The following is a 17,935-nucleotide window of genomic DNA, read 5'->3' on the forward strand; positions in this document are numbered from 1 at the left end:
CACAAATATATCCCAATTGATAGTTGTTTAGTTAAAATGGCATTATTTTGAAATCTTGTTTGTATGTGATTAAATCAAATCTACATTTATTATATAATAAGTATAATAAATTTAATTATATAAAGATTACATTTAAGTCGTGTAATTTATTTCAAACACAATAAAGAATTTTGTTGTCTGCAGCTCTCGATGTTCTCAGCCAGCCGTAACTCTATCCCGGCAGATTATGGAGCTGTGAACAGTACATGTTCTTGATCAGTGAAGCAATAATTGATAAAGAATTTATACCAATTTCTAATTTTTATATTAAGAAATAATTAACTATTTATATTTCAGAGTGAAATTGAATTTGCTATTTTTGTACTGTAATGTATATTTTCAATATAGTAAAATTCATAAAACAACTTCTATAGTATATCACTTAGTCATGTACAGTACATACAGCAAATATGACAAAATATATTAGTTTTCCAGTTTAATATACAATCAAACATCCTTACTACACCCTATACGTTTTAAAGCTATACAACATCAACAAATAACAAACAGCAAACAAGCATCAACAAATATTCGGCTTTTGTTGATGTATAGTTTAATATACATTTTTTGTGTGTTTAGAAGATTTTTAAAAAGAAAATTTGTATTTTTGAAGGAAAGGTTTCAAAATATATGAAACTACAGTAACTTACTGCAACTATGGAAATTCAGACACCCATGAAATCTTTGTATGTAAGAAATAGAAACCTGAATTATAGAAATTTATGAGTGCTATTACAAAGGTTTCATATATGTCTGAATTTCCATAATCACAGTTTCAATTTCTTTTAGCTTACAAAGTTTTCACACGTGTTTGAACTAACATAAAACAGACATTTGCATATTATTGCTGGATAAAAGCCTAGTTGCAGTAATAAACGAATTGTTTGATATTAAACTTGGTTGTTTACAATTCAGATATTATATACTAGTGTATATATCTGTTAATTGAACTGAAGAATTTTCAATAAAACATTTATGAATGGAAACAATAAAATAATCAATACTTTTAAAAAATAATTTCAATGAAATTAATAGCAAACGATGAAGAAAATCCTACAAGCTGGATTCTTTGGATTCTTATATTCTTGTCACACACAGAAAGGCTTTCCAATACTATTGTGAATCTTTATCAGAAACAGCTTTCAGGTTGTTCTTTGGATTTTAACATCAGTTTAGTTATTAAAAAAAATACACTACAAATTAATTTCATAAAATGAAAGATGAGTTTATGCTTATATATGTTTGGTTAGGTTCAAATTCAGATTAATTCAAATTATCAGATTTATACCATTAATAGTTTCGTCTAATTCCCAAAGATGAATAATAGTCTCATGCTAATAGTAAGTACTCTCTAATAAATAGTATAGCTGCAAGATGAAAAATGCTGTTGACAGTGTCATGGGTTCTGCAGAAAATTTTACTGGATGGCAAAGCTTGGTGACAAATTTTTATTTAATTATTAAATTATTTGGGTTTTTGCATGAGTAGATTATAACAGTGTTCTTCAACTCTTCAACCTTGGGTCATGGAAATTTCCACCAATCTGCAAAAAATTTCGTAGACTGACACGAAATTTTGTAATAGCAAAATAATAAGATTTTAAACTTGTAATTAATATAAACTGCTTTTGTCTATTTTTTATTATTGCAATTTTAATCGTACTACCACCTCATGTTTCTTTAACTTTTTTCCAGTGTTCTACCTGTTCCTCCTATGTAGCATTTTGATCTAGGACATGTACATAATATTTTATAAATTAAAAAATTCAAGGATAATTTGGAGATTGCAGGAGTGATTTATAAAATATTATGTACATGTCCTAAATCAAAATGCTACATATGAGGAACAGGTAGAACACTGGAAAAAAGGTTAAAGGAAAATGAGGCGGCAGTACAATTGAAACAGCAAGAATCACCTTGGTACAAACATTATTTCTGTAATGTTTATAAATGTAAAATTAATAATGTTAAAATTCTGTATAAAGTTAAAAATTTGGTAAAAAGATGCATTATTGAGCATTACTGTATACAGAGTCATGCAAATGTGATAAATTTAAATATGGGTATGGCTGTAGATGCATGCTGGGACAACATATTCCAGCACAAAAGAACTTCTGTAAACTAATACTGTATCCACTGATGAGGCCAGTGAACGGCAAAATGCATTTGGATAAAAAAGTAAAAATAAATAATTAGTATCTGATTGTTATTTTGTTTATTTTGCCCTAAAAAATCTCTCAAAATCAGATAGAATGAGTATTATATTACTAATTTTTCTAAAGATATTTTATTTTTAGATTTACATTTTTTAAGAATTATTGCAACCGATCCCATAGCTTTTATTTTAAATTTTTGTTTTTAATTATATATATATATAATATCTCATTCACTTTTACAATTATAGTTTGTAAAACTTTTAATCAAATCAGATGCAGTTGCCCATGGACAGTGTGCTGTTTATTAGAGTAAATACATTTAAAAACATTAACCGTTCTATATATACTGTGTGGTAATTTGCTCCCACTAGGTAATGCTAGAGTAACATTACTGAGACTTATCTATTGTTTGTGTGTACTGCAATGTGTTTTTAATGTAAAGACTATCAGTTTAGACTTCAGAGCATTTTAGAGTTAATATAATATAAAAATTTTGCAAAAAAGACAGCTGTTTCCTTAGCTACTATTGTATTAATAAAGCAAAAGAAAAATATTAAGAAAATGTTCATAAAACATCACTTTCACCATCTCCACTTTCTTTTTCTGATAACCCCCTTAACTTGGCATTCATTTGACACCTTAAGTTGTGCCATTTTTGGATAATTTCCACTTTAGAAATGTTTAAAAATTGTATATTTTTAAGGTCCTAGCTGTTTTCATTTCCTCATGGTACTCTTTTAATGAAAAATTGCACAGTTCTGGAAACACTTCATATTGTTCAATTAATAGCAGAGTAGCCTCTCTGCTTTACTTGTGATCTTTACCTTCACTTGACACAGTACACATGCTGAACAAAACTTTACTGAGAGTGCATATATCTATTTGTACAAACAAATAGAATTAGACAAGTCTATGCCAGCAATCTATGTATTGTTTACACTACTACTATAGCTAGACTACTATCACTCTGGCAATAGCTGATATAAGTCTTACTAGAACAATCTCACTAACATTTACACTATGTAGAGAGCAAATCTAGCCAAAAAGTGTATGATGTACATGCAGCTTTAAGGAAAGTATTTTATAAATAAATTATAGTTTCATTGCTCATCTTCATTAACAATAGGAATTTTTGAATGTAAGAATATTTTTTAATTTTCTAAAATTTCAATTAAAATGACTTTAAAAAAACTGGCAAGGAGTCTTGTTTGAACTTTCCCTGAACATGAAGGAGGTTGGAAAGATAATTTTCAATTATACTACAATGTAAAATTTAAATAATGATGAAAACTTAAAAGGAATAATTTTGTTGAATTATGAGAAATATTTTAAAAAGATGATAAATTTAACTTTCAAAAAACGCTAAAAGACTAGTTCAAAGTTAATATTGTTTGTGGCACCATCTGTTTTGAGATCTAAAAATTAATAAACACACACACAATTTTGTAAGGGATTTTTTTTTTTTTTTGTCTCCTGGAGTGTCAAAACATTACAAAATGCAAAGAAAAAAGCTGGGGAAATAAAAAATTTGAATAGTAACTGCATTTTTCGTATGTTATATTTTATAACAGCCAGGAAACTAATAAGAATTTAAAAAGCTTCTGAATGAAGTATTTTATGATTTTATAAACACAAGAATTGAATATTTTATATCATTTTAATCAAAAATAACTTTTAGATAAGGCTTAAAATTTAAAAAGAAATTTAATCTGTTTAAAAAAATATTATTATTATTATTTAAGCACCGAACAGATTTAATGTTTTCGACTAATGAGCCAAATTTTATGTATTATGTTAACTTAATAATTTGCCAATATAAATGCAATAAAAGGAATTTTCTCATAAAAGATTGTTAAATTTTGATTCAAGGTCTTTTATTCTATTCTCGTTATTTGTTTAAACTTGTACAAATATATTTTCAAACATAATTGGCATGATTATAATCCTTCAAGAAAGAATTTTACTGTTCAGTTGCATAATTTTTATATTTTCCAGATTTCAAAGCAGTGATTTAGTATTAAACTTTTCAAAAATAGAAATGAAGTCATAATTACACAAATGGAAATTGAGTTAACCTTGTTTATCTAGTTTCAATGACCCAATAAATAAATCCACTTAATTTGTTTATTTCGTAACATAATTGAGGAAAAACTTTTATTATCGACTGAATTTATCAATACGAGTTGGATTATTTACTAAAATATTTTAAAACTTTATTTTCCTTAAAGTTCTGATTCATCTCTCACAGTTTATATATAATTTTATTTAATTTATATGCACAAATTGGCTTTAAAATGAGAAAAAAAATTATGATGCCATAAAGGGAAAGTATGAATTTACTCCATATTTTTTTTTTAAAGTGTGGAGGTTGTGTCAAGGCTACTAAACAAAATCTTGCTAGATAGTGATAATGTGCACTGATATACGAAGAAAACTGGTTTAACAGAGAACAGATAAACACTCTGAATAATTAAGCTATGCAAAACTCTAATAAATTAGTAAACATAATTGATATATGATTAATGAATGACAAAAAAATAAAATTATTCTATTAATTAGCCTAGTTTGATTCATTTTTTTTGCACACTTAATCTTCTTGCACCTGCTCTTACTATTTTACAATTTGGTACAAGGTCATAACTTAATTAAAACTCTCCTTCCTCACATAGCAGAAAATATGCAAAATATTAAAATGTTTCGGGTTTCTTTTGTTATGAGATAAACTTTATTGCCTTCCACTGAACTCTTAATCAGTTCATTTATTATACATTATCTACTTGTTGAATTTGATAGTGTGAGAGATATATCTAATGCAGTAGAAATTCAAAATGTTTTTATATGAAAAATTTATTTATTAAAAATAAATATAAAGAGTTAGCTTTAAATCTTACTTATAATTCTTCCAATTAATCATAATTATGAGTTTAAAAGTTAAAATTTATTTTTTGAATACTTTAGATACAAAACTTAATTTTGTATTTGCTGATGATAAATTTAAAATACAAAATTTGAAGGGATAAAAAGTTGTTTAATTATATATTAGTTTAAATCCAACACATGCCAGATTAGGTTCAATTAAAAATATATTAAGAAAAAGCAAAATTATGTTTGTATCGTAATAAATTTATTTACAGTATCATATAAAAATCAACTTTTGAAACCTGGTACTGTATATTTTGGTCTTTATCTTTATTTAATATATAAAGACAATGCAAATAAATATATCATTTTCACAATAAAATATCAAAGTTCACTGTCTATGCTTCTGTTTTAATTCTTTATTTTATCTCTAGTTTACATATGTATATGTCTAGAATGATTTGACAAAGTGAAATACCCAAATAAATTTTTAGAAAATAACCAGACTTGTTTAGTTATTTTCTAAAAACTAATATTTTTTAACCTGCGAGATTTACAGTATTAGAATGGCTGTATGCATAAGGTGGTAATTTTCCACTGGATTTTTTTATGGATAATTATGCTGTATATGTTTATTTTACTAGATATTTTGTTTATGAAATCCTGTCTTCTCCCACAGAAAGCTTCTCTTTGTGACAGCAAGGAGTATTGTGAAATGAGTTTGGCTGGAAATGAATTATAGGAAGGCTGAAGTGTTTCTCAGAATAACCAGAAAATGATTTTTCTATATTTTTTGGGCAAGAAATAAAGCTGCAAAAAAAATTTAAATTGTCAAAAGTTGTAATGCTCTAGGCTAACTCACGGAGACAAGCATTCAAGGTCGTAGGGACTTGCTAACTGCCATATCACAATGTCACTATTCTCTTTTGTGGCAATCTTGAGAAATCTGCATCACCAACTGCATTGAGAAGTGACATCCAAATAGAAAACTGTCACCTTATGCATATGGTTACATTAAAAAAATTGTACGGGAGAATACACACAAGGTGTCAAATTTCCACAACAGTTTGTTGAGGACCCATGATAAGCAGAGAGAACTTTTTTGACTGAAATTTTTAAACAGGCAGATGGATCATGAATAGCATGATGATATTGTGGAAGCACAGCAAGGTCAATTCAGTAAAAAATTAGTGTGAAAAATCTAGTAGGTTTGGAAAATCACTGCTACTGCATATGATCACTGGTTGAATAAGAACATTTTTTCTTTTAATTATATGCTTTATACACTAGATATTTTTTTTTAATGCCAGAAAAATCACAGTTTTAAAGTTTAATGTTTATAAAAATCAATTAAATTCTTGATACTTTTCTCAAATTTAAAGGATGGTTTTAGGTAAAGCTTCATGCAACAGTTTAATTGTTTGATTTCACTTTCATATTTTTGAGATCCAGAAGGTTGTACAGTAAGCATTAGCTTATGGTTTCAGGTTTAAATACTCAAAAGGATATCATATCAGTTATCAAGAGATCCTCATAGTTCTTTAGTATGATTGAAGAACCAGCAGAAATCCTTCACTCATCACAAATGATACAAATGCTCACAAAAATGGAATAAATAATAAAATTAATCTAAAGTGTCTTCATATTTTTTTAATTCACTAGGCTGTATTTTCTTCTTCAGATTCAATTGTGTCGAATAACTCCAACAATTTGGCAGGAGACTGAGTGTGAATGATGACTATGTGCCCCATTTGTATTTGTGCTAGAAAATTCTATGCTAAATCTCGTGAACTTACAAACACCACTTGAAAAAAGTTTTCTATACATGTCAACAGATATCTAGCTGTCTGTAAAGTTTCATTTTTGTCAGTAAATACACGAGCATACTACAATGACAAAAACTTGGATGAATATATACGTGCATACTGTTAGTTTGTCACATGGTCATGTATGTTTATGGGAGTATTCGTCAAAGGATTAAGTTTCAGTCAAAAATTAAATCTAAATCTTCATGGTTTGCTTTAGAAAGTTCAAAACCAACCCCCATTAAGAAAATTTCCTATCATCTATATCTCTTTTCTCTCTCTCTCTGTCTGAAAATAATATACTAATAAGACAAATGTTAATATTTTACTGTTACAATTTTAGAAAGAAAAAATCATATTTTGTTTTATATTTTTTCAGTTGGTCCTCCTTACACTTTGTGGTTGAGAGTGAAATTTTATTCTTCAGAACCAAATAATCTACGTGAAGAATTAACTAGGTATTGTAACATTTTTGACTATTCTTAAGAAGATTTACTTGCATTTATAATAATCATTAAGCAGATACAACAGAAGTAAATAGTATAATAAACTATAATTAAAATGTATTGTATTTAGTAACTAAACTTATTTATAGGTACTTATTTTTTCTACAACTGAAACAAGATATATTATCTGGTAAACTACCTTGCCCCTCAGATACGGCTGTTGAATTATCTGCCTATGCTTTACAATGTAAGTTGTGCATTAATTTATATTTCTAGAAGGTAAATGTAATAAAGTTCTATAACTGCAGGTGTATTGTTCAAAGTTAACATTATGTTAAGATGTGGAAACTTTAAACTGTGTATCTGTTGTTGTAGTTGTTAATTATCTAGAAATAACATTACTGCCTATAAATCGATCACTGACTGGTTGAAGCATGGATTGAAAATTGGAAAATCTGATCTAAAAGTGATGAAATTGATCTAGTTAAATAATTACAAGCAATTATTTGACAATAGCACTAATATTTTTTCATATTTCGAAACCGTGTTGTATCTTTATATTTGTTTAAAAAACTGCAATGTAGCACAGTAATCAACACATGGCATAACTCATTCATTTATTCCAGCTTTTTGTTGAGACGCGTTTCTACACACGTTTCGGGCTCCGTTTTTGCCCCTCCTCAGTCAACTAAAACATATAAAAACTAATTATATACATATTATAACCCGACATATGAATTAAAAAACGACAAAAATAAAAGTATATTTCGTTGGTATATACAAGTAAGACATAACATACCATTTTCTAAGTAAATTCCTTCTCTGGATGTATTTTTTTCCTTGAACNAATTTAAAGAGAGTATAGAAATTATAAAAAATAAACATTGTATAAATAAAAACTTAAGTTTAAAAATTAACGAGAATTGGCTAAAAATACTGTAAAAGAATTTGGAAAGAAAAATTATTTGAAAAAAGAGAATTTTTGGAAAATAAAAAAGAAAAAAATTTTTTGGAGTGGTATTTAAAAGAAATACGAAACATAATTAAATCTTGCCTACCAGAAACCATATGGTTATGTAAATCATCATAGAATGGAAACGCCTCTAGAATCGAAGAGTTGAAAGAACGGAATTAAGAAAGTGAGGCCTAGTTACTTCGTATCGATATAAATATTAAAGAAGAAAAAATGTGCTGGAAACTCATTAGAGGTCCTCGCAGATACTTAAGAAAACCTAAGTAAATGAGTATGTAAGGATAAATTTGGAATATCGTCTAATACTCAGGTTCAACTAAAAACTGAGTTCTTCTGGGGTATTTTTATACGAAAAATTTTTCAGAGGAAGGTATAGTGATACAAACAACCGTGAAAAAATAGAGTAACTAAAATCTGCGAAGTGTGGCAAATTTGTTTAGGTAAGATCTGTTTACCTTTATGTTATAATAGTAAACTATTAATAGAAAGAAAGCTTAATATTAATTGTACATAAAATAGTATTAATATTCAAACACTAACAAATAAGATACAAAGAGGATAAAGACAGAAGAATTATAAGGAACATACGGAAAAAGAAGAACTCTGCCACATGTCCATTGTAATCCTTTGTGACACTTCAAGAACTCTACTGTGACTAAGTATGTAAGAAAAAATCCTGTATATTGTTAATACCTACATGTTGAGTACACTAATTGTGTTGTTTTTTATGGTCTTCAAAGTATAGTAGAATTTAGATAAGACAGTCTGTGTCTGAAACGTGAAGAAGTGAGATTGGGTCTTCAAACTGATATCTGAAATAATCAAGTATATAGAGTATGATTCCCGTTCAAGGAAAAAATACATACAGCGAAGGAATTTATTTAAAAAATGGTATGTTAGGTCTTACTTGTATATACCAACGAAATATACTTTTATTTTTGTTGTTTTTTAATTCATATGTCGGGTTATAATATGTATATAATTAGTTTTTATATGTTTTAGTTGACTGAGGAGGGGCAAAAACGGAGCCCGAAACGTGTGTAGAAACGCGTCTCAACAAAAAGCTGGAATAAATGAATGAGTTATGCCATGTGTTGATTACTGTGTTACATTGCAGTTTTTTAAACAAACTAATATTTTTATTTTATTTATAATACAGTACAATCTTAGTAATCTGGCCATTTACTAGTTTAACACATCCAGTAATCCAACACTAGTTGATTCTTATACTACATTCACGCACAATTCATGACTCACTCCGATCTCGATTTGCCTACAATCTGGATTGTAACTGTCACCGGACAAAAGTTGAGCTGTTCGCACAGGCAGTCCGCTTGAGAAGAACCCGGCTGTTACAAGTGATGATAAAACTGACGTAACTACACGATAAGTCATGAACACCAACAAACAAAATGGAAGTTTTGGTTAGAAATAAATACTTTCTCTTGTCATATCAACAGAGAAATAAAAAAGACATCTGTCTTTTTTATTTCTCTGTTGATAGCCCGACGCATGTTCCACAGCCATCTTGTATTTTCTCGTGTGCGTGGGATTGTGGGATTTCTCTTATGACTGGATCTAGTTTCAAGAACTCTCTTGAGTTGATCGTGATTGAACCTCGTTTCAGTCGAGATTGAAACAGTCGAGAGAGGTTGCACCGCTGCATAGTCGCCGACCTTGGTCACAATCTAGATCGAAATGCTCAGTGCGAACAGAGTATTAGGTATTACTGATAATGTTGCCAGATGTTAGATGAGCTTCCCACTAGTTCAAACTCAAACTTTTATTAAATTTGAACACCCCACTGAATATGGCATGATGTATTTCCCAAGCTTGAGTGTTTGGGCTTGGACACAATATTAAAGATTGTTATGCTCATTGTCTTAGGCTGCTCAAAATAGTACAGTATCTTATGACATAATATGGTATAAATATAAAAATCAGTCTCCTGAAATTTTCCACCAAAAATACATTACCTTCCACTAAATTTCTCAGTCATCCATTTTTCACTGAATATAGGAGATTTCACTAATTTGGCAATGTCAATTACTGGTGACAGTAGCATGCTGGGGTGTTTTAAAAATAGTCCAGCTTGTTTTGCTGCATTATTAACAGCTGACTCCACACTGTCAAATTTGTTTGTGCTCAATTATTTTAATTATTCAGCATTTTCTACCAGAATTAAGATTACCAGATTATTTCCAATAATCTGGTAATCTTAATTCGATACTGCTCTGTTTCCATGTATAATAGGTTATCAAGGTCATATGTTAGAATTTTTGTTTGTAATTGAGTTAAAAGTATTCCATTTTAAATTTTTTTTATTGAACTTTTGATCAGCCAGTCATTTTAAGTGTAGTTACTTCCCACAAGAAAAATGCTAAATATTACAATTACTCTCAGATTATTGTTAATTTCAGATAACTATGCAACAGTGTCAGGTAGACAGCACCTCAAAGAGAGCAATAGTCTTAAAATATAAACAAATAAATAATTAAAGTGTCATAAATATTTTTCTTATATCTGGATTTTTTTACTATAGAATATTATTTATCATCATGCACTTTGTATGTAATTTTAATAACTGAAGATATAGCTAATTTGAAGAAATTAATGTTGAATCTTACTTCATAAATTTATATGAATTAAATAGGATCTCATAAAAAATAAAGGAATTGATGAAAAGTTTAATTAACGATACACAGTTGGATGGAAAAAATGGCATTATCCCTTAAAGTTAATTTGAATATAATTATATTTAAAACCTTTTAATGCAGATTTAAAAAAGTAAATTTTAAAACAAATCAATGTTGTATTTCTAACATGCAATGTTATCTCTTTATGGATGCATGAACTGTATAGGAAAATATTAAATTTTTAATTTATAGAAATATATGTATTAATTCTGACATTATAACTGTCTCATTGAATGTAACAACTCTGTTGTAACAGTTCTCAGTTAAATTATTTTCATCAGATAAACCAATGTGCGACCAACCATTAATCAGAAATTATTATGCATGTTTCTGCCATACAATCAAGATTAACTTTTCAATAAATGTTATGCAGCACATGGGGCTGCATAGAAAAGTCAGAAATTTATTAAATATTAAATTTTGTTTTGAACAATTGTCGTTCAGTTGAATTATCATCTTTTGGCTTCAAAATAAAGTCAATTGTAATTAATAATTTTTGACGAATAAGCTTTTGTATATTTAGACATTTGTTAATCTAGTTTAAATGATAACCAGTTTAAACACAGATTTAATTTACATTAAAGTATCTCATTTTATTTAAATATTTAAGTTTAACTTAATATAAAAGTTTTAATATTATTTATTTAAAGATATAACTTCACACATGAATAAATTTTATATTTGGGTATGTATGACCTCATTAAAAATTTATCAAAAATAACACTAAAATATTTAGGAGTCTAAATGCTTCAGTGTTTTATTTTTAAGTAATAAATTCTTTTATCAAACATACCAACTTTCATAAATTTACTTTATTAAAGTCACAGATCAACATATAAAATATTCCCAAATACTTTCAGATTAATTCTCTTTGAAGGTGTTTAGAGTCTAAATACCTTTAGATATAAATGTTGATTGGTGATTTCTAATAAAGTAATTTTCTTTGTGAATTTATTAAATTAATGCACAGTAGAAAAATTAATGCTTTTATTTCCCCCATAAAATAAAGATGATTCGTGTCCTCACTCTAATATAAATTTTCATTTACTATTGTTCTAAAATATTAAAATAAAATATTAATTTAATCAAATGCCTTTTGAAATACTACAAAATTAAAATTATCATAAATTTATCATTTGCTTTATTATTCATTTATTTTAATATAGGTTTGAACATTACAGTTAGTTCAAGTTTGTTTACAAACTTGTTAAAACATTTAAATTAATAATTAAATACTTAAAAAAAACTGACAGTAAATCAGTGGGAGGTAATAGTTAAATGCAAATTTTTTCTCGCTTTTTTTTTTAACTGTAAACAAATGATGTGTATGTACTTTACATTTTTTTTATTATTTTAGACTTGATTATTGTTCCATTTCATTGCACAAAGTTAATTTTCCATATACTGTTAAGAGAATTTTTACATCCTGATTTTTCTGAAAGTTATCAAAAGCATAAAAATGTTTTAATTTATTAAATTTGTTTATTTTATTTTATTAAAGAAAAAGGTTTCAAATGGAATTAATTTGGGAAATTTTGTCCTCAAAAATAAATAAATTTAATTAATTAATTAAATTTTTTTGGTCTGTATGTGCATAATAATTATATTTTCAAACAGATTAATATTTACTGAATCATTAATGCATTAATGATTAGTAATCATTAGTATATATTCATAAATAATTCATAATGATGAATAATGTTAATAATAACTTGCCTAGATTTTCCTTAGACACATTAATCTTTTTTGTATTTAAACTGCTATTAATGTAAAATTTTATAAAATTTTCTAAATTAGTACAAAAATTTTAACTCAAGTTTTATTCTTAAGATATTAAACGATTTAATTTTATAAGATACTGTGCTCTATTCCAATTGCCTTTTGGAGGTTCGACTCCGATGTTTTGCAACTTTTTATGATGCTCTTATATCTGTGTTGTGGCATGCTAATAAAGAAGTTAAAAATAGGCAGATGGTGCTTAATCATCAAGCAGACATTGTAATGCTCTATGAAGTATCAAAGGTTAAACTTTGACATCTCATAGGACTTAAGGTATTTGACTGACACCTAGTGATACGAGATGCAAGAAAACAATGCCACATTCCTGTTATATTTATGGTATGTTCTTGTTGTAACCTTTCAATTTTTTGGCAGAATTTCAGTGTGATTGCCCATGCTTCTGTTTCCGAGGAATTGTAGTCGTATCACACATCCAGCTTTCCTGCTTACTAGAGTTTCATTTCTTTGTGCAGTAAGCATGTTGGCAAGCCATGTCTTTTTCTGCTTGTTTCCAAAAAGGAACCATACCAAACTGCAACAGGTTATGTTATTCATTGCCTTTAGGCATACTTTAAACCTATACACTCTCATTAATCTGGTATTATATATAAAGAATGGTCAGATTAGCAAGAGTCTAGGGTGTATATATCTTACATATGCCATTCAGTCACCTCTGTTGCATAGCAGGTCATTATATTGGATGAAATTGTGGCTGGTCATGTATAGGTGACTAGCATCAATCATATTAGCATTTCTTAAAGCTCCCCAGCTAATTTATACTATATAAAAAGATAAAGAAATTAAAAATGACTTAATGTTTCTTACATTTCTTACATTATAACATGCTTAGTAACTATTCCTTTCTTTATTTTATTATAATATTTAAAAGGTAATTGATAGAGAAAACATCCATCATCATTTATAACATCATTAAATAATGTTTAAACATATCTGCAAAACTATGTGTTAAAGATGAAGTTAACATTACTGTACATGATTTGATGTAGAATTGCCAGGATAACTTATAATTTAGAGGTAGGGGACTACAAAAAGCACATTGTTGTACACAACAAGGGAGGGATGAGGGCAATACATTGTCTACATGGAGTTCTTATTGGTATTATTGGCATGTTAATTTGCCATTATAAGTCTATTTACCAATCATATGAATAAATTATTTGTTAGAAAATATTTACAGAACTTTCTTTAGTCATGTTGTCAATGTCAGGAGGGTCTGCAAACTATTGTACACAGTTAAAGAGAAGGGAGGCAAAAAATGGCTCAAAATAATGTAATCGATGGACAGCCTTTGTAGAGAAATATTTTCTTATTCATGTGTAGAATATTAAATAACATATTGTGTGTGTACTTTCTGTATATTTGGCTATAATTCTTTGATGATAAATTATTTTCTGGTAAATTATAATCACAATAAAATCTTCAGAAAAGGGTTTTTTATGATGATAAGATAATTAATATGTAATTATTAATTACTGGCATTATAAGTAATTATTATGACATTTACAAAATAGCAAAAAGAGTAATTTGTAAGATTTGATCCAAAAACGAATGGCTTGGTGCCAAGCTTGCTCGTCAAGAAATAAATAACTTGAATATGAATGAGGAAAAAATGTATTAATGAAAATAACTTTAATAAAATAACGTCTTTACATGTTGGAAGTGAAATATATTTCTTAAATTTCTCATACACATTAATGAATTAATTGGCATAGCCACTTAAAAATTGATATTATATAAATTTATGTAAAATTGCCTGGCTGATAGCCAGCTGGATTTGAAACAGTATGAAACCAGGTCAATAATTTCCATATCATTTAATTTATAGTTGAAATTAACTTTAAGATAAAAATTAGAACATAATTATTTAATTACTTAAGAACAGAACTGATATAGTGAATGGCCACATTTAGACATTAATCATTGGTGCAAGGGGGTGTGAAGGCTGATTTTTCTGACTGGCATGTATGGCTGATACTGATTAGTTCATACAAAATACCAGTTGAGATGGCTGCTTCTCTTCCTGACTCTCTCTGTTCTTTATCTTCATCCCCTTCTTTCTATTGCTATATTTCTCTTAATTCCAATTTCTAACATATACATATATATGTTGGAATTAAGAGAATATATATATATATATAAAATGCTTGTACTTTTTGGTGGTGTGATTTTTGTCAACTATTCAGCAGAATTTACCTACATTGGAAAGGTAAGATAGCCTGTAGCTTTGTCCCAGTAGTCATATAAAATACAATGATACAGTAAGTATGTATCTACATATATTTAGACTTAGACAAGATATGGGGGGCTACAGTTTTTAGCTCCCATTTAATGTCACAGAACATTATTTGTATGTATGGTCTGTTATTAGTTAATGCTAACCTGCAGGTATTTTTACTTATATGAATGTTCATTTTAATAAATATCTTTAAATTCTAATATTATGAAATACAAGAGTATTTTTAATGGAAGAATAAAACATCCATTCATTATATTTATAAATGAGTTAAATAAAGATAATGCTTACAGTTATTTACTTGATTAATTTTTGACTGTAAATTTAGCTGAACTGGGCGACTATGATCCTGAACAGCACACGGCAGGTGTCATATCTGAATTCCGATTTGTACCTGATCAAACTGAAGAAATGGAAATCCAATTTCTGGAAAAATTCAAAACTTGCAAGTAAGAACGTTAAATATTAACTTGATATTTATTATTATTATTAAGTTGTCTTACTTAAATCTGAGTAAGTTATCTAAACATTTATGAATGCCTAATTGAAAATAACTTTTCAATCAGGACATACCTCTAGGACCAATCCAAAGACTTTGAATGAGCTCAAGTCATTCATTAAGTATTAAATCTGATATTCTATGAGAGAGTATTCAAAATGTGATATCAAACTGGAGTAAGATTGCAATAGATTGAAGTTGAGAGTGAATGTATTAAACACATTACAGGTAGCCCTCAGTTTATGCGGATTCACAATAATGCTACTGCGCAATTTGCCATTTCGCAGTATAATTCTTCAATTTTTCCTACGCTAGAGTGATATTCATTTCAGTGTTGACATATTTACTGAGCCACGACATTGTACATTCGTTAAAACAAAGATTTTTATTGAATATATTTATTTTTTCTGTTTAATATTATTACATTTGCATTAAATTAATATTAAAATACTAAACGTTTAGGTACCCATGAGTCAAATTATTAAATTTAATAGTCCAATAAATGGCATCTGAATCCATAGCGCCAATGAATGTATCCCATATCAGTTCATTCAGGAAAACATCTTAAGACGCAGTAGCACTTCTGGCAATCACAAACTATTATTAATGAAACAAATCTACTTCTCGTTGGCCAGACAATACTTTTTTATTAGCCAGACGATATCTATCTCTCCTTAGCCACCTTCAATTTTCCCACTCAAACTGACCTTATATATGTGCTACAGTGACTGGTGGTCAACCAATCTCCACTCATCTGTAGCTCTACGTCGGGTTAACATATCCTTTCAACTATGGAAAGTTTGATGGATGAACTTTGTGAGTTAGACAATGATTGGAAGTGAAGTGCAAATGTAAAAAGGAGCATCATCGCATCCATTCAACCATATTCCAAAATTCTTAATGAAAGGAAACAAAAATGTAAACAATTAAAGATGGATACTTTTTCCTGAAAAATGTAAGAGATCCAAAACTAAAATTTTTTTAATAAAAACATTTCACTTTATTTTATGATAAAATACATTTTAAAAATTAAATTTATATGTATTTTGTATTATATTGTATTAATAAACAAAATTATTTGCTTATTTTTCACTTATGTAGAACCTAACCCTATACCTCACTGTAAATATGGGTTCATTTTATGCCGATTTGATTTGCACTGACTTTTGTAGGAACAGAACTGCGGCATAAACCGAGTGCTACCTGTATAATAAAAATGGCTTCAAGTGGTAATTTGAATATTTTAGCAAGATTTATATACCTTGTCATCCACTTATAATAAAGCTTCAAACTTGGTATACAGGGTGTATCGTATAGTCGTTATAGGCTGACATGTGATTGATGCACAACTTACAAGACAAGAAACAGTAATGAAGGCAGCATGAAGACATAGGAAAATGAAAAATACAATAAATAAATATATGAGAAATGAATGCAAACACATGAGAAATATACATTTCAATGTCTGTGCTTGACATGCATGTCAGCATTTAATGCTTTCTGTTCAGGCTATTTACATATGCAGGGTACCCTTTTGTACTAAACTAGCAGACCCTGCTATGCATTATTGTGGTCAAAATGTATCTATTATAAACAGTGCTGTAACTAGGCAGGTGCAACAGGTGCACCCACACAGGGCCCACCTGGAAGGGGGCCCAAAATGCATGTATTTGTTTTATTATTTTCCCAAACCTAATTAATTAAGGGGTCTAAATGCAAATTCTTGCACAGGGCACAGGAATGGCTAGTTACGGCACTGATTATAAAAGTATAACACTTCCCCGTGGAGGGGAATTTTTCGAAAAATCCCTTCTTAGTGTACATTCTGTTGATGTACCCTATTAAAACACAAAAAACCTCATCTGAAATAGTATAAATAGAAGCAGAGTTCTTCATGGTAAGTCTTAATCCTGTCCATCTCCCCCCCCAGTGGAAGGAATTTCGATATATATATTATGTAAAAACACATGCATATTCAAATGCAGTGTTGTGTCAAAATTTCAAAGGAATCTGTAGGAACAAACGAACATTATATTTTTATTTATATAGATAGATAGAAGATGATCTGCTTTAGTTCATCCTCAGAGAAAAGCATAATGCTGCATAAAAAAGCAAACTTAGGTCATCGTACTGGCGGAGTTAGTGCCATCTGTTGGACATAAAAGCCTTAATCCTAGACAATATCTTTTAATTTACATGGATGTTTAATAGAATAATATACAGCCTATGTTCACCCTGAAGTACCATTCTAAATATTGGTGAAAGAATTTTTTAAATTGGATGAGTAGTTTTTGAGATTACCTCCTACATCAAACTTACAAACTTTACCTTTTTATAATATTAGTATAGATTGGTCCTACTTTACAATTTTCTAATTGACTTTTTCCCATATCATGCATCATTTTTGAGATAGGTGAACTTCTGAATTTT

General features: G+C 28.5%; 1 protein-coding gene across 3 annotated transcripts in view; it reads left to right on the plus strand.

Moving 5' to 3' along the window:
* The window catches only part of LOC111631943 (band 4.1-like protein 5), a 59,484-nt gene that overhangs the window by 28,250 nt on the left and 13,299 nt on the right, over nucleotides 1-17,935 (plus strand). For all 3 annotated transcript variants that reach the window (XM_023376285.1, XM_023376286.1, XM_023376287.1), the window contains exons 4-6: nucleotides 7,238-7,316; nucleotides 7,454-7,551; nucleotides 15,335-15,455. In XM_023376285.1, coding sequence (XP_023232053.1) covers nucleotides 7,238-7,316; nucleotides 7,454-7,551; nucleotides 15,335-15,455 — 298 coding nt within the window. The remainder of the gene's footprint in view (nucleotides 1-7,237; nucleotides 7,317-7,453; nucleotides 7,552-15,334; nucleotides 15,456-17,935) is intronic.

This window comes from Centruroides sculpturatus, unplaced genomic scaffold (assembly GCF_000671375.1).
Source record: "Centruroides sculpturatus isolate CEXI.00-Female unplaced genomic scaffold, Cexi_2.0 scaffold627, whole genome shotgun sequence".
Classification (NCBI taxonomy): domain Eukaryota; kingdom Metazoa; phylum Arthropoda; class Arachnida; order Scorpiones; family Buthidae; genus Centruroides; species Centruroides sculpturatus.